Source organism: Labrus bergylta, chromosome 1 (genome assembly GCF_963930695.1).
Source record: "Labrus bergylta chromosome 1, fLabBer1.1, whole genome shotgun sequence".
Taxonomy (NCBI): domain Eukaryota; kingdom Metazoa; phylum Chordata; class Actinopteri; order Labriformes; family Labridae; genus Labrus; species Labrus bergylta.
Genome location: NC_089195.1, coordinates 25,375,396 through 25,401,654, shown reverse-complemented (window position 1 = coordinate 25,401,654; position 26,259 = coordinate 25,375,396). Strand labels below are relative to the sequence as shown.

The following is a 26,259-nucleotide window of genomic DNA, read 5'->3' as shown; positions in this document are numbered from 1 at the left end:
GTCGTCACCTTGTGATGATTCTGATTTAAGTACAGTCTGAAGGGTCTTTTTGAATGAATGTTAATTCCCCAAGTGGCGCCTCCAGCTGTGATCCTGTAAACACTGTGCACAGATTTTAACAGTTTATTTCTTTCTATAAACATAAAACTGTGATAATGGAAGAACCTGTCTTTAATTCACTTTCCGGAAATAGTCAAAGGTCATAATATCAAAACAGTTCTGGCGCCGAACTGTAAAATTGGCTTTGTTGAATTAACTTTAATGTGTTGTCTTGGGGAGACATTGGAGCTTAGAAATGAGGTAATGCAAAAAAAACAACAACAACAAAAAACATTCTGCAGGCTTCTGGAAATAAAAAGCAACTTTGTAAGAAACAAGAAATACTGGCACAGAGTCTGATAATGTTAGTACCGCTAGTATTTGTAGTACGACAGAAATCAGCAGCTAGTTAGTCCAGAAGTCCAGGAGCAATCTGAGATCACAGATATCCCCATCAGTGACTTTTTTTTCAAGCCCAGAATGTGCTGATATTTTCCTGTGAGACCTGGGAGATAAAAGGTCTCCGACACGAGCTATAATGTTTCTTGAGCGTGATATGAAATTTAATTGAATCCTGAAGAAACCAATAACCCTCTTCCAAATAAATAACTAAATAAATGAACCTTAAGATTCATAAGGACTGAGAACGTGTCATATATATCTGCACCACTCTGCTAGCTTGTTAATTTGGCCCAGCTACAGCCTCTCTCCGCCTCTAAAGCAGGAAGCTGAACATTACCATCAGGGCCTGAGGACTTTAAATCCCAGTTCCAGAACCGGGGGAGGGAGGAGGGAGGGGGATTAGAGAGAGCTGTCTCTGATGTTATTTAATCTCACCGGCCAGGGAGTGAGCAAGCAGAGCGCCCTGATGCACGTTATCAACCTCTGATGACCAGCGAGGGGGGGATTGGGCACCTCAGATGCCACATTGCTGCTAACACCGCCACTACAGAGCACTCTGAGTCGTCTTCCCCGGCCGGCCCTAACCAGTCAGCAGCTCAATTTGGGTGATGGCAAGCGTGTTCAGTGAGGGGAGAAGTCAGTCCCGGATGAATTCCTCCTCCTCTGCTCGTTCCCCTCAGCATCAACGCCTCCCCCCTCCTCCCCACCTCAGCTACCGCCCAAATGTGCCTCCTCTGTCCTCTCTTTCCCTCCATAACTGCTCCCCCCACCCTTCTCTACCCCTGAAACCCAAAGAGCCGGCAATCGCTCAGTTCAGCTCATACTATCTCAGGAGCCTGTCTTGCTTTACCCCCCCCCCCCCCCCCCCCCCCCAATCCACCGTCGTTCCTCGTCTTGCCCCCCACCTCCCCAAGTGCATTCCAGCATGACAAACCACATGGGATTTCACTAGTCCTTTAAAGTCTGCTGCCTCTGGGAACCTCTCTTCTCCGTGCAACGTTTTAGTATTCAAGGGGATACGTGACTGGGGAGGCAACCAATGCTGTTATATTCCCCACGTCTCCTCCTGGATGTTATTTCTGTTGATGCTTTGCAGGAGGGAGCAAAAAGAGGAAAGTGTTTTATAATCAGGTGATCATAATTGTTCAATGACGCCTCTCCTCTTTCAAAGATTCACTGTCAAGGTGTGTTTTACTGAAGTCTTTTTTTTTTTTTATTTGAACACATAAAAGCATCACAACAACAATATACAAATTCTTAGTAATCTTTAAAACCAAAACACATTTACACATGCAACAATAGGGTTTAAGACAATGAGTAACTTATTGAATAATTTGATTTGGAATGTGTTACTTTTCAGGAGGAAGGACCGTTGTTCCAAGTCCAAAGTATCCCGCAGCTCCAGAACAACATCTGATATGTCAAATATGTTGAGTTTACTGTATTTACTCCTTAATTTGAATGTTTTCAACATAGTATACAACTCCTTTACTGGCATTACTCTCTACCTTTAAGACAGTTACAACCTTTAGTCATTTAAACTTAAAGAAAAACAAACAAGGATTTGAAGACTGAAGAAGTTTGGTTTTTCAAAACACAAAATTGAAATGCCTTTGAGGATATGACCTCCAGGCAGAATCTGACTCTTAAATTCTGCTGCTGTCACAATGAAATGACGCCCAGTTGTTTTTTTGTTTTTTTTTTAAAAGAGGGGCTACTCGCCACACAAGACAATGTGCCCTGTTTTGCAGTGAGTCAACTCATTAGAAGAAACACGTCAACATGTCTGTCAAAGAAACATGGCCGCCGTCTTTCACGTCATGGTCCGCAAAGATCTTAAGAAAGCTTGGCATCTCAAAACGTGGTTTACAAAGAAATAAAAAGAGAAAACCAGAGGATGATTCAGTCTGAACAAATAATATGAGAGTGAACAGAACATAAAGGATGAAGAATAATCAACAGAATAGATTATTGCTCCAGAGTAAAGCGTGTTGTTTTCGTTATGTTGTCAATCCTTGTGGCCTCTTCTGTTTGACAGATTCTCTGTGATTGTATGATTGTCTGTTGGAGCTCTTTACATTGGATCGGCTGTGAACCTACAGCCACGACACTGAAAACACATTCATAGACACCAAAAATATACATTATGATACTGTCAAAAGGTACAATAATTACACAGAAAAAGAAATTACAGAGTTTAAACAACACCATTATGTTTCCATTTCTCTTTTTGTCCGTCCACTTTTCTTCTCTTGTCCATGTTTTTGGGGCGTCTTGTGGGTGGGCTCAGTGTACCCATAGTGTTCTTTTTGCAGAGAGTCAAGAGTCCCACCTGCCCTCCCGCTTCTGCTGCTGGATGGGGCGGCCATGGCTCATATCTCTAAAAGAACCACCGAAAAGCTTCTCCAGTGTTGACCGGCGTCCTCTGCGGGAGACAAAATGTGAAGGACACGTTTTAATTTTAAGGTTTTGAGGTCATGGTAAGAATTGTTTTCAGTAAAAAAAACAAAAAAAAAACAGAAAATGATGCATGTTGTCAAAGATTATGTAGCAAATATTTGGAGCAGAAATGGATAACGGCAGTTTGAAATGAAACATGGACATGAAGTAAAATAAAAAACCCAGAAGGGCACTTAAAACGGCAATAAAAGCACAACCACCAAACCAAGTATTTCATCAAAGAGCCAGCGAAGGTGATTACATCCACGTTCCCACCCACACCCAAATAATCATTACGCTGGATGAAATATTCAATACAAATTCCCAAGAAGCAACAATGAGGCATTTAATTACTGTGAGCTGGAGCCGCAGTGAGGGGGAACAGTGCATCATTTCAATTTGAGCCCGCGCCAGCAGCTGCCCCTCCTCCTCCTCCTCCCCAAAACCTCTGTGCCAGAGTGACAGCCTCCTCTTTCCCAAACTCATTTGGAAGTCAAAGACATAAAAATACTGAAGTCTCCCACCAATCCCCATGACCAATTAGCACATTTTTTGATTATTTTTTCCCCGCTGTTGACAGGAGGGAAATAGTGCATAATCACAACTAAAATCACTTTAGAGTGAGTGGAGCGCAATTTGACATTTTAATACCAAGTGTCATCAGTGGCTCTTCAAAGGCACACTGATGAGTGTTTCTGCAGCACACAGGCTCCTACAGTCAGGCGTATGGACCTTATGTAAAGATTATTTAGAGAGTGCAGAGCAACACGGCTGTATCAACACACTCACTTATTTTTGGAATCACATGAACAAAGCATGTTTGTTTTACGAAAACAATACAACATCATTTGTCTTGATAAAGACTGAGTGGAAAGTGAATAAGGTTATTTTATTTCACATGTGTGAAGAGTTTTAATGCCTCACATTTAACCTCCAACAACATGTCTACTAATCAACTAGTTGATCGGCGCAAACTTATTTAGCAACAAGTCTTTTCAAAGGCAAATAAAAAGAACTCAAACAGGTCACAAATGTGCTTAACCGAGCCAATATTCCCTGGATTTAAACTTATTATAAAAAATAAGCATTTATAGGACACTGCTTAGGGCTTTGAAATTTCTGATACCATTTTTTGTTTTTACTGTTTTAAATGTCGTTGACTCCAGAATTTAAGCTGCACTGGTGTATAAAACGCAGCCAGTTTTTGGGGGTCTTTCAGAGGGAAGAAGGTTCATACTGTCGTCCTGTGTGACGATCCATGTGCAGTTTCTCTGCAGCTGTGGAGCTAACTTGGTACCATCTGTTTTTCGCCTTAAGGAGTTTGCAATCCTGCACGTTACCGATACCTACTTAAGCTCTCAACCTACGATAACGCTGGGAGTTGTGTAGGACGGACCAACAGCCGGCGAGTCGCGCTGCTCACCTCGCTTGGTCACTTGTTATCTTCAATTAAGGAGCCTTTTCAATCAAACCAGCACTGCACAAGGTTTATTTACTTCACAGTATACCACTTTGTCTTTAAATGCACGACTTTAACCTGATGAGTGCAAAAACAAAGTGGCACCACAAGCCTTGTCCAAGTCACTATGTATCCCAACACCTTTTATGAACAGTGAAGCAGGCGCTAGCAATACACAATGAATAGGGCGTCTTTTAAATAGCGTTAGGTTGCATGCAACGCGGTATGGTTGAGACTACAGTCATGTCTCAGTATTTTATACTGGTATATACTTTAGAGGTAGGATAGTGGATAGAGTCAGAAATTGGGGAGGGAGCGAGTGGGTAATGACATGTGGGAAAGGGGCCACAAGCCGGATTCAAACACGGGCCGCCTGCTCTAAAGAACTTAAACCTCTGTACATGGGCCGCGCACACTAAACAGCTAGGCTACCGCTGCCCCGCACATACAACTTTTTTAGAAGAAAAATTAGATATTCAAAGTGGGTCTTGTACACTGGATTTTTAGGGTATATTGGTTGAAGAATCCAAAGTAGAATGAACCAATTTCAGATTTTTTATGTGAAACATAAAGGAGCTTGGATGAAGTATTTAAAACGAATTGAGCTCTTCATATTACACTTTTTAAGTCTAATAGGAGAATCATTAAAACAGCTTTATTCGACTAAATATAAACAAAAACCAACAACCCTAATAAAGATCAAATTGAAGAAACATGAAACTAAATCATACAAAAAGTCCACCTCTTTCTTTAGGGGAAAAACCTGTGCTTATTAAACTGGGTAGAGTTAGGTAGAGAACCTAAACTGAGTCCGTCAACAGGTTCGGTCCTCTAATCATACTACCTTTGGATGCATTCCTTCTATGCGTGTAGCAACCATTTACCATTTTTCCACACCACATTAAGCAATCACTCTTATCCTTCCAAGTGAATAATGGAGCAGCAGGAAACCATCATCACCAATTTAAAGTCGTGGATGAAATGAAACACTGTCATGTTTTGAAGGGTCAACATGCTCTCACAGATCTCAGGTTTTCTCTTTCCATTAATTAGAACAAGCTGACGCCTGCCCCCCTTGTTATGTCACCACAGCTCCATTTACTTTTCTGCTAGCATTTTTGAATACAATTTGACAGAGAAATATGTATAATTTAAACCATTATTAAAGTTCTGCTATTCAAAGATACTTCAGTGAAGAGAAAAAGCCATGATTATGGACGTTTGTCATGAAACAAATTCAGCCATAGTGACATTGTGAATAGTTGTTCTGAACAACATAATGAATGTCAAAAATAGTTGACATCAAGTGCAGATCTGCATTGCATATGGCACAACTACAGGGGTGCTTAAAGAGTTAAGCTCAGCCCTCTCTGTCTAAAACTTGACACTCTGAGAGCAGAGGCAAACAGGAGGTGAGAATGTTTATCTTGATCCATATTCTCACATTGATCAGTCCCCGGTGGAAGTGCGGCTCGCCAGGGACAATAATGACCCTGATCTGGGCACTCGGCATGTCTCTGTTTTGTTAAGTTCCTGCGTTATCGATCCAGCAAGGCTCTTGAGTGCTGCTTGGATTCACTCCTGGGCCCGCTCGCCTCGGCACACTGCAGTGACCAGGCACAAAGAAGGCTCAATTAGCAGAGCTCCGCGTTGTCTGCTACCCCACCTGCATGCAACTACAAAATCACTCCGTCAGCGAGAGGCAGAACGGAGAAAACAGAAACAACAGGGACGGCAGGAGAGACAAAGAGGGATGAAGGAGGAAAGAAAACAAGAAGGAGAGGGAGGAGGAGAGAAGGTAAGGGTTGATAGTGTTACACCAAGGTTTCACCTCAAATCAAGACGCTGTGGCAGCAGCTCAGCTTCACGTCAACACGGCAGCCTCTGCAGCAGAGCATACATAACAACCCAGCTACAACGACACACACAGGGAAAGACAATTTCCCACTCTGGCAATGAATGCACACCACCGAGTATTGAACCGACGTACGGGGAGGAAAGAGATTTTTCTCCAGACCTCAAATTAACCCCACCACACCACCACAGCAGGCAGTGTTTTCTAAGTGTCTGCCCGTGGCTTTGGGTGATAACGACACAGTAAAAGTGACATGTGGTGGAATAATTCTCTGCTGATTCCCGGAGAGGCAGTGTGAGGTCTCTGGGCAGCTATGACACCCTTTGATCCTAAGTGAACCTGGCAGGTGGAGTTAATGTTGGAGCCACGTTGCCACTGATTGAGACAATTCTGGTTGAAAGACATTGCCGGCTAAAACGTGACCCTGACAGGCTTAAAGCAATTTCTGCAGGGCTATATGCATGCATGTACGCACGGACAAAAACCTCAACCAACCATCTGTATCATCCAGGTTAGGAGCAAACCTCAATATCTTTTTCCACACTTATATCGCAAACACAGGAACGGTCCTCGACACCCTGCCTCCCCTCTCCCCCTGCAGCCTTGGCGTCACACAGAGCTGAGGCCAGAGATAAACCACTCAAGACGATGAGGATGATAATGGCAGACGCCGCAGCGCCTCAAAATTCAATCAGCACCGGGACGTCAATGCGGATGAGTGTAAAAGTGAAATATGCTCGGCGGCGTGTGTTAAAAGACACCGCACAGGGCTCACAGAAACAACAACAGGCGATGAAGAGGGGGAAAGGCAAGAGATAGAGAGAGAGAGAGAGAGAGAGAGAGAGAGAGAGAGAGAGAGAGAGAGAGAGAGAGAGAGAGGAAGGGAAACAAGAAAAGGAGAGAGAGAAAAACTGAAAATAATGTGTCTCTACTACTCTGCTTCCCGGCACAATCCCACTGGCATTCTGAGCAGCCCCGCTTTAACCACAGACTGTGAATAAATTACCCTTTTGAACTCGGGGTGATTGCAAATGTGCCCCGGTTTCTCTTGAGACATGTCTGGCACTCACCCTCAGCTCTGTGCTCCCAGCCAGCCTTGTCACAGATGCCCCCCCCTCTCCCTCCCTCCCACCAACACAGACACACACACACACACACACACACACACACACACACACACACACACACACACACACACACACACACACACACACACACACACACACACACACACACACACACACACACACACACACACACACAGAGGCACGCACAACATCATAAAACTTTTAATTTACTATAATTACGGGAGGATTTCTTTCAGCCAACTACACAACCCCTTCCCTGCCCCTTCTCTCACTACTTAGTCAGAGAAAGAATTCTCAGAATTTTCTTCGATAAAAACGAGTTAAAGAGATGACAAGGTATTCTGGGAAAAAAATATGTAGTGGCAGGGAAATCAGAGTGGAAAGTGAGCAGATAGAAAGGGTGGAAGAAACAGATAGCAGTATAAAAGGGAAGGCAGAGGGAGGAATCTAAGGGAGGGAGAGACAGTGGCATGTGAGCAGTTTGCACAGCAGCCTGTGGGAGTGTTGCTGATGGGTTTCAGAATGCTCATTATAACACACGACCCATACATTACCCTGACAATACCCATAATTTATTAACTTACAGACCGGGGGAACCAGGCCACTTTTCACAGCCGCAATCCTGTGGATGCAGCTCTGATGGACTGCAAACTAAATATACATAAATAAAAGACACTGTCAACTGTCGCTCTTACACACACACACACACGCAAACACACACACGTTCTGCAGCTGTTACTGCTTTACTTGTCTAGAGACGAAGTTTCTTAAAAACACAATTAAAAAGACTTTTCATAGAGTATCGTATAAAAGTAGAATTAGTGTGCAAATGCCGGTCAGCTGATCTGTTTTTTTCGATGGACTTTCCAAGAAACAAATAAGCCTTAGAACTAGAGAAAGAAAATCTAAAGGTCCTGTGACTTTAAGTTGCCCTGAGGACAAAGCAGTACATCCTATTTATTTGCCCATCTTTTCATATATCTTAGCAAGTAATGTTTTATATACAAAAAAAGTTGTTTGTTTTCTGCAACATGCTATTAGTCCCCTTGTTTGGCACCTACCCCATTGCCGGGCAATCCAAATAGCAATATACTAATTGTCAGCCTTCTTGCTGGTGGTCTTGTTTGGTTTTGTAGGTCATAAAGAGGCATCAGTATTAATTTCAATCTGTTTCATGACCTGCTAAAAACTCCTCATAGGACCTTTAAATCTGCAATCATTTCTGGATAAAAAGACAATATGTTGAGAAACTGATTCACAAAAAGCTTGGGGAGGTGCAGAAAGAGACAGGATCAGGAAATAGGAAATAGGAAATACAATGTTTAATCTGAATCAAGGTAAAGGCAGATTGGGGAGCTCACCAAACATTCCGGGCCGATCACAGAGTCTCAAGAAGAGGAGGAGGACGACAAAGTTTCAGTGGTGCAGTCAGCCTTAACTGATGTGTTATATATTGCCTGTCACTTTATTCTGCAGGAATATTGGGGCGTTGCCAAGCTCAAACCTGGAAGGTAGAGCAATCCATCACCAGCACCGTTACCGCCGTTGGTGGGTGGGGGCTGAAATCTCATCTTGAAGCTTGTAGCCAATATTCCAGCCACCCAATGCCGTTTATAAAAGGGCATCTCTCCAAGGCCGCCATCACGGACAGGCCGCTCATCTGCTCATGCTCATGCCACTGTCTCCAGTCCTGCAATACACCACTCAAACGCAGACAGACTCACTCAAACCTTGAGTATCACCTGTATTTACCAGTGGCAGTAATCTAGAACATGAATTCTGGTGATTATGTCTGGATGAGTTAGCTGGCTTTAACGGAATAAGCATAGCAAAGGATGGTACAAAAAAAAAGCTACAGAGCGCTATACTCCATCAGTTTTTAAACACTGTCTTCACGTAAACCTTCCTATGTTGTGGGTTTCTCTGTTGTTCAACTCTTTTTTGTCACATAAACAGCTGGATGCTGAATTTACCTGATTTTTTTTGGGGGGGGATTGATTTGATTGAATATGGTCCTCAAGAGTGCAAGACAATCAGATTTTTACTATTATGAGATCTTCGTCTGTAGCAACTATCAGTATTTCAAAGCAGATTCCTCTTATTAAGAAATGTCAGGCTGAGGAATATTTCACTTGACCAATCAGAATCAAGTTTTCAGAAAAGCCATGTTATAATCATTCTACGATTACACGACAATCAGTGTTTATTAGAGTATATCCATTTTGGAGCTGGAGTTTTTTGTTTGTTTAAAGTTAGGGGGAACATCATGAGCTAAGATCATACCACAAAAAAAAAAAAAAAAAAATTCTATACAATATTTGCCCTGACCCTACAAAGTGTCATGCTATGTGCCAAAATAATTTGATTAAACACCTTCATTGTCAGTACAGGTTTAAGTATCTGCTGTTACCTCAGACTATAACCTTTGAATTATGATTTAAATGAACCATGAATGAACCACGACTTGGATGAACCATAGAAATATCAATCAAGTGTGAAGCAAACGGCTTTTGTTACTGACTGTGGATCTCTTTTGCCTCAACTGGAATAACACTCCCAAGCCTTTCTTTAAAAAATGTGCTAGAGCCATCGAAAGTCTACACAGCAGTCCGTCAGATGAAGAAACCTTCAGCTGGATCAATGGACGTACAATTTCCGTGGAGTCTCAGTACACAAAAAAAATCACAGACATACTCTCATTTCATACCATTCATCAGCCATAAATGAGCAAAAGAGGCTGAAATCTAAAAAATCAGTTTACCTTTCCTACATGTGAGAATTTCCTCTTATTTGAGATGATTCTATGGATATGTAATAAGGGATTTACAAGAATTTATAATCAGTCAGTTTAATGTTTACATCTGTGTTCCATGCCTTTAAAAACATCAATTCCATATGATCTGAAATCGACACTATAGCAGATTGGCTCATTTTTCAGCTGACATTCTTCACACTTTAGCAACATCGTGGATTTTTAGTTGTTATCTCTATTTATATGATTTAAAAAAAATTAAGCCAATTACTGGAAAAGAATTACAAGTTTTTCCCTTCTCATCCATTTCTTACTCTGTATAGTCTACATATACAAATAACCAATTCACTTGATACCAAAGAAACCAAGCAAGCCAGTGTCATTATGGAATTCCACCACCAGAGCTACAATCCTTTAATTCAAGGTCCAGCCTCGCATCAGGCATCCTTCGAGCAAATCAGGCTAAGTGTATTGCGGATGTTTGTGAGTAATGAGGAATTTGGGAGTTTTTTGCTGACTAGGCGTGTATGAACCGGGAGGGGTTGGGGCGGTGTATGATGGTGTGCTTAAGAGCCGTGCCTGGGAGAGGCGGGGTGGTCACAGGGGGGAGATTAGGCTGAGGGGCAGCGGAGGAAAACCAAATCCATCTCCATCTCAGAAACATCCTAAAGCAGATTACTTACTTCAGTAGAGGGAAGAGGAGGGAGAGGAGAGAGAGAGAGAGACAGAGAGACAGAGAGAGAGAGAGGGAAGGGGGAGCGGGGGAAAAGAGAGAGAGGGAGAGCAATTAGCATAGATGCAATTCTGGCACCGTCCTCTGACTTGATATTTGACCTTCTGCAGAAGTCTTGCCAAATCTCGCCTGAGAAGAGCAGACAGACCATATGGCAAAGTGCTGCTGGAGGCTGAGTGCAGTGTGACTCTGAGCCTCCGTATGCTAATGGGGGAATGTAATTACAGCGCAGTATTCCTGTAGGACGTATATTTTACCAGCCCTCCATACGAGAGGGTCTGCAGCGAGACAGGCCAAGCCTCAGTGGCTTCAGAAAATACACTTTTATCAAACAGTCTGGCAGCTATTCAGTGGACAGTGCAATGGAACGAGCCCGGTCTATCTGTGATGGCTCAGCAACCTGCCAGTTTGTGAGGAAGTCAGTTTATGTTGATGAAAACTCAAACACCTAAAATATAATGTTGAAAAAGGGAAATAAACACTGGGAAGCTGCTGATCCGCTGCTTACCTCTGGACACGCCCCAGTCAGTGATGTCACAGCAGATGTTTTCTATCAGCTACCAACAGCTAGACACCTGCTGAGCTGATGACATCACTGACTGGGGCATCACTTAGGCGCAACATGCTTGAAACAACTGACAGTATAGGGCCATACTTGGTTTCTGGCTTGAAATCAATATAAATTAACCAATCTGGTTAATTCTGGCAACACTGACAAACTTTGCATAACAACTGTTCAAAAAACTATGTTAATCATGAATAAGACAAATTATAGCAAATGATCAAAAACTGAAATCAATAGTTTTAAATAGCGTACATATGGCATTGGGAACATTGGGAAAAAGGCAGGATTTTTTTTCATACTGTAAACATTTCAAAATCTTTTTATCTTCTTTTATCTTTTTAATCTAATTTATTTTTTCATAAATTGATTTTGTATCCATTGAGTTGAGAGACAGAGAGGAAACAAGCAGAGTTGGTTGTACCAATTAAAAAAGCTCATGGCTGAAATCATATACCGCAGCTTTAAAGTATCTTTACCACTGTGCCAGAGATACTTGCTGCAGTCATGTCTTCTTTAGGTGTCACTATACGTCTCAATATCTAGGCTTCTATGGCAATGAACACAAACAACAATAAAATGTTCATACTAAAGCTTTTCAGTAAATATTTACTGTCAATATGTTAATTTTTTCCTTCAATCTCAGCTCCTCTCAATCAACACCAAAACACAAGACTCTTCAATCTTTCCCCAGATTTAACCCAGTGGCCTAAATTTCCAAAGACACAGGAGACGCAGCATGAAAACTCCAGTATGTGGAAATCATGTTATTATATTAATGCACAACCATTCATAATGGCCTCCATTCATCCTGACAGACCAACCATATCACACTTTATAGCAACTGACAATTGAACATAATAAAGGCGGCAATCATATTAACTCCCAAATACTTCTGGCAAAGCAAATCACTGGTCTTTTAACTGTTTGAATACTCACAACAGTTTCTATTAAAAGTGTTTCAACCATAGCTTAGGATAGGTAAATCATCTGCATTCAACATGTAAATGATAAATGCAGATGCTGGTAAAAAAAAAAAAAGGATCTTAGCAACTTGTTTCTTGATTTCCCCTTTTACACAAAATAATACAATCTCATCGCACACATGGAGATATCATTACCAAAAAGTGACTTGAATAAGCCAAGTCTCGTCTATTTAAGGTGCATGGAAAATTCCCTGCCCACACAAACGGAGGCTGAAATGACCCTAACAGGAGGAAGCTGAGGCAGCACCCTTGGGTCAGAGGCTGCAGTTTGTAGCCGGGATCACCTGCCACTAACTACAACAGTGCAGGCCTTCATTTCAATTAGCTTCACCTGAGTATGCTCGTCTGAGTAGAGCTATTTTAGGAATGGCTGCTTCAAAGCCACCTCTCCTCTTGGAGTAAATGGGAGACAGCGGAGTGGCTTTAAGGTGCAGCTAAGATTTCAGGAAAAACAAAACAAAGAGATGCAGCAGCGAGGTCAATTGAGCTCCACGACAGGAAATCAGAGCAGTGTGAGCGAGGGAGAAGGGCGCGGGGGGAGGGGGGGTAGGATCAGGGAGCGGGGGAGGGGAGGAGGGAAGATGAACAGGACACGCGTTTGACTGTGTAGATACCTGAGGGATCGGGTATGGAAATCCCCAATTTCTCCGCCAAGTTGCAGCCCTTTGAACAGCGGAAGACGTCAGCAAGCACGGCGAGAAGCCATGTGGGTGTAACGAAGCGAGGGCTAAGCGAGGCAATGTGCTGCCAGTTCTCTGAAATGTTAAATTGAAATGCAAAGTAGGAGCAGGCCTCCTTGTTTTGAGCAGATTTCTCAGCATCTGTGTGGGAGCCCTTAAACTCAGAGGGTCTATATGCAGAGCTCTGCATATTTACTGTATATCAACATCATATTTTGGTTAGGCTTAGAGAATACACACAACCACAGTTGAATCTTTAATTGCTCCCACTTAAAGGAAAATTGAGTGAAATAAATATTGGCATCAAATTCGTGAGAAACAAAAATGTCAGTTTGGTAAATAAGACTTTGAATATGCTTGCACCTGTCAAGTTCAGTGCCTTGAGTCTATTTCCTGGTGACTCACAGTCATACAGCTTTAATGCATATGAAACTTTCTTGGTTAATTTCCCCCTCATTAGCATCACTGATGTGCCCCTGAGACAGGCCCCTAACCCAAACCACTCCAGTGGAGCTGCGCAGGGCTTGCAGGTCACCCCCGTGGTTCTACTGGGCAGATCACGAGTGTGAATATGTGTGTGACTGCGTGGGTGTTTTCCTGCAGAAGAAAGCTGGCCCTTCAGAGAAAAATTCTCAAGAGTGAGAAGAGAAAATGTGCATTAAAAATGTCAGGTGAGACGTAAACCGTGTCCGTTCACCGTGTATTTTAGGAGAAAACATCAAACGAGAGGGCTAATAAGTAAAGTTCTAACAGCACAGCAAAGGGAAGCTCAAGAAAACTCCTGATTTAACCATCTTCCATTTAAAAGAATTCACTGTCAGATTCATAATCTTTCTTGCTCTTTTGTTCTTGTCCACTCTTTAGTTTATAGTGTGAATATATCCTATTACATGTAGCAGTGAAATAAAAGCACAAACTGTTGTTATAGCATCAGACGTTGCTGCTTCATCCACCATCTTGGATATGTCATAAATAGTACACCATGATTCTGTGTCCTTTTTTTGGTCATGTCCTGCCTGCTGCCTGCCCCCCCCCCCCCCCCCCACCGGACAGCGAGAATCTCCCGCTGTGAGGGACACGTGTGAAAGAGCAGGCTGTCCTGTCATTTTCTAAACATTTACAGGGTTCCATGTATTAAAGGGGCTCCTGTATTTTTCTCATGAGTCAATTGATACTTTAACTCATCCACGAATATAGCAAGAGGAACTTTAAGGATCTTTTAAAGAATCCAGGGTACGATCAGTCGAAGAGAAATATGAAAATGGGAATTGAAGACGAATACTTCTAGAACCAGCAGCTCTACCAACTTGATACTGTCGTTAAGAAATCTGAGGGTCCCAGGAAGTAAAAAAGAGGTTCAAGCAATAGGAACATACTTTGGGGAAGTACGAAGCAGCGTGGGCAAATTTGGGTTAAGTTTCTTGCCCAAGGACACATCGGACATGTAGCTGCAGGAGCTGGGGATCGAACCCCTGACCTTCTGGTTAGGATAGGAGATGACTGACTCTACCAACTGAGCCACAACCACCCCACATACTGTAGGATGGTTCTTTGTATCTCACCACAGGAGTGGAAAATTGGGCTTACTTAAAAGATTGTGTTACATTACAATAACAGTGAATAATGGGCTCTCCAGACGTGTTTAACCCCCCCCCCCCCCCCCCCCCCCCAGACACCTAGTTAGAGTCATACCACTAAAATGCCAGCAACATACAATGAGGAATTACACATGTAGGCTTAAGTTATACCTGAAAGTGAAGCTTGACAAAGATGAAAACAAGAGAGAGCCAGTGGGCAATGTAACATGTGAACTTCTATGTATAAGACAGAGCTCATCCAACTTCTTCATCACTCCAGATCCAAAATGATCAGACGGAAACGGCTCACACTTTTTCAAAACACAGCTTGAACTGTGAGCAGATTGAAATCATTTCTCTCCTAAACACAAGGCAGCAGACGAAACAGGTCTTTTGAGGGGTGACATCAGGCTCAGGACAAAGGATCTCTCTGCTTAGGAATGAAAATATCCACCTGATGTCATCAACCGCTGCATCATAAATCTATCCTCTGCCCGGGGGCCACACGCTGACTTCACGCCTCTGTGACACTCTCCAACCCCAGGGTTTCTATCAGACAAAAAAAAAAACCTTGAAATATCTTTCTGGGCACGGTGTCAGATGCTCGGCATGAAATATTCATAATGTGAGAGCACAGCCACAATAGAGGAGGTGGCAGTATGCGAGGATTTGACTTGCAGAAACTGAGACGCTTAAAGCACGTTGGCCGATTTCTCCCATCGCCACTCGTCACTCACAAATTGACTATCACATTGGTTTTCTTGAGTGAATGGCACAGAGCAGTCTGTCATTTAGTGGCCCCACAGATATACCCATTGGTAAATCTGCAGTCGAAAATTCTATTGCCCTGTTTAATACATTTCATCCGCTTTGCAAAGTACAAGGTTAAAAAGCTTGGAATTTCATTCTGCAGAACCATAAAGTACCAACTAACACTGCAAGTTAAACAAAAAAGGGCCATTCTGATGTTTTCCTATAGGCTTCAATGCAACACTAATCTTACAGTATATGTCCAAAACAAGTGTGAATCAGTGATAAAAAAGAAAAAACAGTTTCCAGAGAAACTTTAAAAAGGTGCTTCCTGTTATCCAAAGGGACAAGAAGAGAGGAGTCACAATCCAGATATATAGTCCTTATTTGTAATTCAAATGACTTAATCAAGTGTTCAAGTCCATTACCAATCTAGAGATAAGCTTAAAAAAATGTATTAATTATATTTATGTATATGTCATTATATGACTAATTAATGTGAAAAAAATGCAAGGTTCACATGACACCTTCTACAACATCCACATGAAGTTGGAGATTGTTTTTTTGCAAAACCTGCATGAATTATTTTTGCAGTTGATCCTTAAACTTTGCACAGAACAAATTCCTTAAAAGCACTAAAAGAAGACTTGAAACCAAAGGTCCTTTTTAATAAGCACATAATCATGCACAGATAAGGTCACCGTATTAAACGGGAACGATGTGATGGATAAAGGCATAAGCTTCTGGACAAACAAGAAAAATCTCTTAGTGATGAGAGAAAGACACAAGAATGGTATATTGTTTTAGCATTTTGCTGGGCGGTGTCATGGGTATAAAACGGATAATTTTGATGTAAGAATTTGGAAATATCATACAGATTTGCTGAAGCCTTGATTTTGTTGTAGCAAGCTTTAGCAAAACATCATTGTGTCAAGGGTTGGATCTGTTTACCCAGAAAAACAAGTACTCAGCAAGTTTGATATGAAATGAGCTCTGGTCTGGACCCTTTGATGCACTGCTAAACGCTAAATGAACCCTTAGCATCAGGGCCAGATAGAAGCCATGGTATTTGGCATCGAGTAGCAGCCAATGCACCAGTTTTGTGGAAAACAAAGAGGTTTGGGTAAAACATTATCAATCTACTAAAAAATTTGATGAAATGGTTTGCCAGAAAGACCAACAATGTGTAGGTAAAAAGTAAGAAGACAAAAAGACAGAACGTAAAGCAGAAATGTCCATTGTAGCATAAATCCTCACACAGAGAGCAGATCAGCTACACCTTGGGTTTAATTCAGGTCTCATCTCCCACAGCTTGACCTCAGAATTAGAGGATTATTTTAAACACACATTATGACTCCATTGTGACTTGTTGCCCTCCTAAAAGTCAATCTCTCAATCAAAAGTCTTTAGAATTGCTCGCAAGCTTGAAGATGATTGAAGCATGTGAGCCAAAAGCTGATAAACCGTAAATAAGCCATGAAGTCAGAAAGGAACAACGATGAGTTTTAAACAACGCCAAAACAGACAGTCTTGGATTTATTGAAAGTTCTTTATGGCCAGATGCTGTCATGAACTGTACTGACCAAAAGTCAGTTGTGAACAATGAAAGAGTTCAGCTGAAGATCAGTCTTCAAACTTTACATACAGATGACATCACAAACCCACCAATAAATCCACCACTTTTGTTTTGGTGTGTTTTGGTGCAGCGCCATTGGAAGAAGTAGAAAACGTTTATTCTGCTTCAATATATATTATAATATTTCCAACAGTCAGAGAAATCCTTTTTTTTTTTGTTGGTATTAATGGTCTTCGTGTCGGCCGCCATGACAGAGCAGCCGTGACAGACACGACATGTTTTATTGTTGCCATGGAAATACCTGATGTTGCGTCAAAGGCCGCTACATAAGGAAGTGGGAACTGCTACTGAAAGTTGGCGTACTGTTGCTGTATGTGCTGCTATGATAAAAAAAAAACGTCATGTAAAGTATACTTGGATACATTAACTCGTCGGTAAACATATTCTCTTCCTCAGGTCTGATTTTTATTTGAATCGTATTGTTCCATCAGTTCAGTCCCTTTGCATCTTGGTTTGTTAAACTGAATATTTCTGTAAAGGAAAGCAACCTTCTATTGCTTATATGTTGCATTAAACTAAGAGCAGAAATCAAATCACATAATTTTTATCACACTAAATAAATAAAGACATCCTGTCACAATTCTCATTGCAATCCCATGATGCACTGGCTGAAGACTTTTCTCTCACACTTTTTCATTCAGGCTCTCAGTAATGACGAGATACCTTTTAACTTCTCAGCCAGAGTCAGCATCAATTATTTATCGTCATCTGTTTAAAATTTAAAGTGCCACACATTAACGTCCTCTCGCACCTGCTCTTTCACGCTGTCCACCCTCCACTGGGCTGCTTCCTACACCAATCCCTGTCTCCCTCTTTCTCTTCCTGTCTCTCTCTCTCTCTCTCTCTCTCTCCTTCCTCAAACTATAATAAAGACAATGACAATGGGTTCGCTCTCACCGCTGATCCAGGGATGTTAAATCAAACGGGGGCAGAGGAGGCGACAGACCACATAATGTAAGACCATCGTCCAGACGCCTCCGATTACGCTTTGGCCTTAATTGGTGGCGGTGGCAAAAATGATGAATTCTTTAACAGTGCCGTGCGGTTGTGCCTTTTTGAACACAGCAAAAGGCCTGAGGAGGATGGCTACTCAGTGCAAATGGAAGCTGACAGAAAATCCACATGGCACGACCGGTCTAGGAGGGAAAAAAAGGGGCATGACAATGAATAAGGGGCCCTGTGCTCTTAGGTAGCTCGCAGGGAAGATGTGTATAATTAAGCGGTCTGCATCGTGGTTCAGATGGCAAAATCCTATTGTCTTGACAGGAGCTTAAGGTTGCCCTTTAGGTTGAGATGCGTGGCAGCGCTCGGGCCTCATTTTTCCTTTTTTTCACACTCCTCCAGACCTCTGCGACCAAATTAATCTGCAGTTTTAAAGCTTGAATAAATCCAGTAAGTTAGGGATCTGCAGATCTAAAGGCCGTCTGTCCCTCAGGCTTTTTTTTTTTCTTCTCCATTTTTTTTTTTATTTCCTTACCCCCCTCTCCTTTGCCCACAGAGATTGGCTGGCAGCACTCGGTGTTATCTCCAGGGAGGCAAAGGTTGGGGGGGATGGGGTGAAGGCCACAGATTCGCCCTTATCTATTCTGAGCACACCTAAAACAAATTAGACCTGGCTGCCGTGCCGTATTTGGCTTCCTTGCTCTCATTAAGGGGCTGAATCCAAGCTATTTTCCTCAAGGTCCTGCTTTCTAGCTTTTTGGGCCTTGTCTTTTATCACAATAGCAAAGGTTTCCAGGCAGCCTTGCCACCTTTTCATCTCCCCCATTTCATGTAGTCATTTCAATGGTGCACAAAGAGCAGTGAGGGAGAGAGGGAGGGAAAGACCGTCCCCTTATACACTATAGGATGCTGTTTTTTTTTCCTGCTCAGGGTTGATGCTGGCCTTTGACATTTGATAATTGAAAGAAGAAATCTGTTGTTTGCCCTTTTCATGCCTTTTTTTTTTTTTTTTTACACCATTCTACTAAAATCATAAAGCATTCTTGATTGTTTTTATTTCAAGGACTCTTGCTTGCTGTGCTACAGCTCTGGTGTTAAGGTCAAATAGTTTCTCTCAATGAATGCAACAACACATTGAACTGGCACATTAAACGAGGAGTCTAGACTTCTCTCAAACTTCAGAGGTATATTGCTTATATTGTATACTGCTTTAGCAATGTTAGCACGGTTTACATCAGATTCCTGAATATCAAACAATGTTGTAAAACTTGCATTTCATGGTGACCCAAAACTTATCTGCTCCGTCAATAGGTAATTAGGATCATAGAGAATAAAGTCTGACTATTGTCACATTTTTTCTAAAATGTTCTGACGTCCCCTCTCTCTGCTTTGGGCATTAAAAAAATCCCTAAACTTAAACAGGAGAAGGAGAATCAATGTTTGGGTGAACTGCTGGAAAATAATGTTCATACGAAAGCCACTAACTTGTGATAAGGGGTCAGCACTAGATTTTCATTAAGTTTAGGCCCCTTCACACCTAAAGATTGGGAAAACACTGCCTTAGAAAATGACAGGATTACCTCACACCATTTCACTTTTAGTGCTTAAATGTTGATCAACACCAGACCTGAAAATCATGCCTTTTACATTCTCAAAATTAAGTGCATGGCTAGGACGATTTCTCTAACCTCAATGCAGAAGTCGGAGTGGAGTTGAGGTAAACATGTGAGGTAAACAGAGGAGAAGACACAGCCTGCCCATATTTGAGCATTACTGCATTTGAAAGTTAATGAAGGACCTTTGAGCTATAGGAGCTCAAGCTACGCAAAGGTAACGGCTCGGGAAATGTTAGGTTAGATGAGATTCCTTTGCCAGACTAATCCATCCTGGAGCCTGAGAGCAGCACAGACACAGAGAGAGAGAGAGAGAGCGAGCAAGCGAGCGAGAGAGAGAGAGACGGATCTGCAGCAGCACAGCACAGCAGTGACACAGGGCAATTCTCTAGGGCCTTGCATTAGCGCGCTAAATTAAAGGGGGTATTAGATTAAATTGGCTCTCCGATTTCAGGGGTGTGAGTAAAATTCTGATTTGCATTTTCCACCGCTGCTTAAGATATAATTAGTTCAGGGTGATTCCCATGTGGAAAACACTGACAGCCAAATCTAACTGGCTGCCAGTAGCTTATCGTCTTCTTCCGAGGCAAAAGGTGCACTCAGATCATGTTTGTGTTTGTCAGTGTTTGGTAGGTGTGAGGATGCATATGTGTTTGTGTGCAAAGAGTGAGAAAATATCTCCTTTTTAACTGACTTCAGGACGTGATTTGTCCCACTTCTCAATCAAATCCCTCTGAACCGAGAGCGACCATGTAAACACCACTGAAGAAGAACTCCATGTTAAAGCCCATATAAATGTTTGTGGAAGCATAAGCAACACTTCACACCTCTGAGACGCCTTTAAACTCCAAACCTATTTCCGCAGCAGAAGGTGCACCTGTAATTACAGATGCAGAGTCAAAAATAACAATTACAGCCGCACAGCTCCATCATACGAATTACTGAACTCTGTGGAGCAAGCTTTTAAAAGCAAGTGTGGATCTGTTTGGGAGGGGGGGGGGGGGGGGGGGGGGGGGCCTTCACACCCTCTGTAATTCTAACTGTCTTTGCAAATGGATGTTTTCCAAAAGTGAGTGTACCCATGAATTATGAATGTGAAGCCAGCTTCCTGGACACCTGTTTGGGACACCTGCTGGTACATGATATCAGCAGTCAACATTAAATGAGTTTCCGATTGTCACTTCTGTTGTTTACATGACATGTCCAAACCTTTAACCCCTAGCCCGTCAGACTTTTTTGAAGTCTTAAACCCTAATTCTCCCGCAGTTGTCCACACTGAAGGAAAAGTATTTTAGCTGCATCAGATTTCCTCAGAAAGTTTCAATTATAAGGTGTGTTTCAACAATGTTTGTCTCCACAAGGTGTATGTGCGGTATAATGCCTGACCTTAACATGTGATTAGAGAGGAACAGACATTTGGTCTATTGATTATTCTTTAGTTACAAAGTGGTATGTCCTCTGTGATTGGGACATGCTTTGAAACCACGACTGAACAAACAGAAAACTTAGAGAACAAAATAGGCTTAAATGGTATATCTTATGTCACACGATGCATACACCATGCTTAAAACAAGGCTCAATATCTGCATTCAGGTACAATTTCAATGCACTTGAAAATCTTTCAGAATGTTCGGATCAACAGCAAAGAAAAGGCCCCATCAAATGTGATATTCAAATCCTGAAATATGACAAAATCTCAGCCAACCACTCTCTGCACATATTTAAACAGGCATCAGACAAAGTTTACCTCTTATTCTCCTCTCTGTGTAATTATTTAATTAATGAGCAGATCATCCAGCTTCAGGTTGCATGTGCTGGTGACTCATCCACAGAGACTCATGTAAAGTCAGACAAGTTCAAACTCTCAGAGTGAAGAAAAACAAATCTGCAACTTAACATTCATATTCTGCCTGTGCCCTTCATAACCAAACGGCAGCTTCAAAATAAATCAATTTAAATGAACCTTTAAAGAAAAAACAACACAGCCTCTGATTGTGTCCTAATGAAGCCTCTTGCTACTTGTCAATTAAGCCGCTGCTTAAGATGTTTTCCTCTCTCCTAGGTGACACTTCTTTTCCCTGCGTCTGCACCCTCCTGATATACATCACCCTCCAGATTGATCCATAATTGGCCATAATGACACAAATGTAATATAAAATGATTTCATCTCAGCCCTTGTGTATATGCAAAATCAATCCATACAGGATCAGTGGGAGAGGATCAGCCCCCCTCCCCACATAAAAACTTGGGGGCTGTTATGAGAAACACCGTCAGCAGCCCTGCCATCACTCTCAGCATCTCTAGGTGGTCGGAGGCTGAGGCTTTGTGGGATATTGATTCTCCCCATCCAGAGACGGTTTCCATAATTGGTTAAAATGACCGGGTGCAGAGAGGGATGGCTCTCTGCTGAAAACCATTTCCCAGCCCTGCTTGGAGCTGAGCCAAGCTCAGGGTTGTTCGGATGCGTTCCAGCCCCAGCCTGACTGGCAGCAATTAGGGGTGTCTGAGCCAAGCTCAGCTTGCGCTCCACACAAACACCCCTAATTACTGCCAATTAGGCTAGGCGGGTAGGCAGATTTGAGAAGCCGGGGGGATGTTCAGGCATGGGTGGGCATCAATTTTCAAGGGCTTAGAACGTGACTGGATGAAAAGGTTAATGCTTTGGAGTGCGAGGGGATAATAACAAAAGAAGGGGAAGCAGAGCCCCGGTTCTCACCTCCAGCGACGAGCCTGGCTTCTTCTTCAGCTCCTCGCATTTCCTAAATTTGCAGATCTGGTGGCCCGTTTTGCGGTTCCGACAACTGCTGCAGACACCACAGTTGATTAGCCGCCTGCAGGGTGCACAGACCCCACACCTTTTCCTTTTCTTCTTCGCCGGGTTTCCACTGGATACCGAGGAATTATTCTGTGGGCAGTCTGCCAGATTGGCAATTTGAAACGCACTGTCTGTAACGGCTGCTGAGGCTGCGGGGGAGTGAAGGGCTGTCATGACGATGACCCCAGGAGGTAATGAGATGCCCCCTAAAGCCGGGATAGCGGAAAAAGTTCCAACGCGTTCTGGGAGATTCATTATCTCTGCTTCAGCAGCGCCGCATTTCAGCTTGTTCATGCATTCTCCTGCTAAAGGTCTGCAGTGTTCGGGGGATAAGGTAGAGAGGAAATTATTATTTGCCATTTGCAGCGTCTCTGGCGGCACGCCAGGCTTCCCCGGCCTCTGGGAGTCATTTCTATGCATGCTGGTCCTATTAGGGTTTATTGCCGCTGATTTCCTTCCCCAGAGCATGGCGTTATCGCAGTTCCACGGGGACATGCCAATTCTCGCACTGGGAAAAATGGGCGTTGTGATGCGGGCAATCTTGGCAGTCTGTGGAAATGCCCCATTGGTTTTATAAAAGTTCGCAAAAGACCTGTACCTTTCCATTTCTGCGTTATAATCCAAAAGCTGGCTTAATCCACCATCCTGGAGATTATCCTTTTGTAAGAGAGACACTTCTGAGTTCTGTATGTTTTCAATGCAAAGTGCATTGTTTATGTTAGACATGGCGGAGGAACAGTAGTCGATGTTTGGTAGGAGAGTGTGAGGTTACAGCGGCCTTTGTGGAACGGAGGCTGGTTACCAACAGTGTGTTACCATCCTGGTTTATCTTCTCCAGAGCTAGAAGCAAAACAAACAAACAAACAAAAACAAAAAAACAACAGTTACACATAAAAGAGGCAAATGTTTTCATTTGAATCAGATTTCATTCCCCTGCTTCAACTTTTCTGCAGAACATTTGAAGACTTCTCTGACTCGTTGTTTACGCCCTGCGTTGTACGCTGAAACTATCACAAACAGTCAGAACTGATCTCCCTCTCATGACAATATGTGATCGCTGTGACAGACCAACATGGCATTATTTTAATGGGGAAAGTATTAGCATTTCTCAAAAGAAAAATACCACTCTTTCAACATGTTTGGATGTCTTGTCAAAGAATTCTTACATATTTTTGAAGAAAGTCCAATCAGCGACTTCACAGAATGAATAAATACATTTTAATACACAAGGGGACGTTTCATCAAAACACAGAAATTGAATATTCAACTGGAAAAAAAAACACACTTTTTTTGAAAAGTTAGAGAAGAGCCTGAGCAGAATTCAGATTATGGCAGCAGAAGCTACAAACTGAGATATTTGACTTCAGGCCTGTGATATAAGCTCTTAAAAATAATCTGCTTTGGGTGCCAGGAGGAACATAGTTAAATATATTTTCTTTCTCCTTTTTTTTTCCATCTTATCAAAATAGCGAAGGTGGTCCATGCATGTAAAGTCTACTCTGTCTAGCCTTTTAGGAGCTCCTGGTGTTCATCCATGGCGATGTACTCAATAACAGCACAGATAGCCACTGCTGGATTTACATCCAGCTCATGGACCAGACCAACAGCGGTGTCATCTGCCTCAGGATGGGATGTGTGTCAGCGTGTGTGTATAGGTGTATATGTGTCTCCATTTCCTCCCTCTCTCTCCAGCAGTCTGTCTGGATTTGGTTTCCACAGATAAAAGCCCATTAGACACATCTCCCTCTACTTCCATTACCTTTTTCTGGGCTTTCTCTCTTAATTGCCAAAGCTGATCCATTGCTGGAACACTAAAGCATTTCAAATCACTTCCATGGTGCTACCCAGCAGCTGTCTCGGGAAAAAATGAACATAAATATGCAGACATGGAAGTGGAGAGATCTCACTGGGTGGCTTATTAAAGTCATCCTGTCATCATACTGGACTGCATGCTTGAGCAGGTAAACATGTCCACATAACTATGAAGACAATAATAAATGCCCGCTTCAAAAAGATTTTTTTTACATTTTTTACAAGTCCAAAAACATTAAAATGTATATAAAGGTCCAACAACCATTCTTTCACGTATTGTAAGTTTGGATTGCACAAATGTGAAACCAAGAGTCCTCCTAACCAGCCTCCAATCCAGATCTGCAGGTTCAATGTCGATGTGGCATCCACAACACCCTGCAAACCGGCAGTAAACAAAACCTCCTTGGTTTAATGATCAGCCCTCCTCAGGGTCATTATTACTTAATCAATTCACCCCTGGAGCGAAATACGCAGCCCAAAGGCAATCAAGTCACGGACATTGATTTCTCAGCCTGTAAACAAAGTTTAGAGAGACAGAAATGTTCAATACTTGGAGCTGGTGAGAGACACGGAGTGAGGAAGGAAGTAGAGGGGGAAATAAAAAGGGAGAGAGAAAAGTAAAAGAGCCCGCACGTCCGATGACGAACCATTGTGCCTCTGCTGCTGCACCACGATGCCTTTAATGACACTCAGTCTGCTGCGAGCTGGACATTCAGATCAAAGGTCATGCACAGATAATCCCAGGAGGAGAGAGCGGTGCAAGAGTGCAAATACAATCCTATAAAAAAATAATCTGACGTTGCTATGATCACTTGGCAGCCACATGTACACAAATCCGGACGGGAATACGGGGGTTAAAACGCATGCAAGTGGACGGAGAAATATGGACACACACACACACACACAGAAAGAGAGAGCGAGAGGGGGGGGGGGGGAGAGGGAGAGAGTGAGCATCACCTACCTGGTTCCTGTAAAGAAAAGCTCCCAAGATACTACCAGCCTGCGTCCTCGTAACGAAACATTACCGCGAAATAACGCAAAGATGCGAGAAGACGCACGAACACCAGGCTGCCGGAGGAGGAGAGCAGGGCGCGCGGCCGGATGCGTGTTAGTGTGTGTGTGTGTGTGTGTGTGTGTGTGTGTGTGTGTGTGTGTGTGTTTGTCAGAGCGCTCAAAACAAAAGGAGCATTTTTATCGAGTTTCTGGTGACGGTAAAAAAAAAAAAAATAAGGTTGGAAAGTGCGTAAAAAACGAAAGAAAGGTGCAAAAAGAGAGGAGGGGAGAAATCGCACAGGGGGTGAGGTGTTTCCTCTCCTCCTCGTGATCCGGGGGCTGTATTGTGTGTCTGCCTGCTCTCTGCTCGGTCCGTGTCTCCTGTCGCTGTGTGTGGCTGATTGGTGCTGAGGTGAGGAAGCAGGGATGTGGACACCTACTGATCATTGGCTGGAAATTACTATAGAAACATTCGGGAGGTGGGAGGGAGGGATTGATGGCTCAGGGCGCCCCACAGGGAGCAAATTATCCACGCGAAATATCTGCGTCTTGTAGTGGCCTTTTTTATTTTAACTATTTTTTTTAAATTATTATTATTATTATTTTTCACTATTTCCTTCATGACGGGGCATTTAAAGAGGAAAGGGAGCAGGATGGTGTCATTTGAGATGCGTCTTTTAATAAGGATGGGGGAAACTTGTCATATTAATTTGAATGGAGCTGAGCTGTGATTAAGATAAAATGCCTCCGCCGGGTTGCACCCCCCCCCCTCCCCCTCCCCCTCCCCCCATCCCCCTTCCTCCGTCCAGAGACAGCCATAATTACTGAAACCTCCGGGATTCATCACCACAATAAATCCCGCCTGCTGGCCACCCATGCCTATACAGCTCCCACAAGCTGACAACACGCGCACGCATGGCATGTTTGTTCCACGACCCCCCCTCCCCCCCCCCCTCCCCTCCCCTCCCCTCCTCCCTCTCTCCCTCCCTGCACGTTCATTCATGTTAAAGCCTATAAGCTTTGAGTTTAAATGAAAATAATGAGTCCAATCACTGCCCGCATTTTCCCACATCAGCATTCATCCATGAGTCTCGGGAGGGGAGTTGAGAGAAAAGTTAACATGGGA

At 42.9% G+C, this 26,259-nt stretch overlaps 1 protein-coding gene across 2 annotated transcripts; it reads right to left on the bottom strand.

The window, feature by feature from the left end:
- Positions 1-1,641: 1,641 nt before the first annotated feature.
- On the bottom strand, positions 1,642-25,542 carry cxxc4 (CXXC finger 4). Of its 2 annotated transcripts, none has more exons than XM_020648442.3 (3): positions 25,102-25,542; positions 22,230-23,168; positions 1,642-2,866 (listed from the first exon to the last, which is right to left on the bottom strand). In XM_020648442.3, the coding sequence occupies exons 2-3, from the start codon at positions 23,052-23,054 to the stop codon at positions 2,822-2,824; spliced, it is 870 nt and encodes a 289-aa protein (XP_020504098.1). In that variant the 5' UTR covers positions 23,055-23,168; positions 25,102-25,542; the 3' UTR covers positions 1,642-2,821. The 2 variants fall into 2 exon arrangements, with proteins under 2 accessions (XP_020504098.1, XP_065813671.1); XM_065957599.1 differs by lacking the exon at positions 25,102-25,542 and adding an exon at positions 24,788-24,960.
- Between the last annotated feature and the right edge of the window lie 717 nt (positions 25,543-26,259).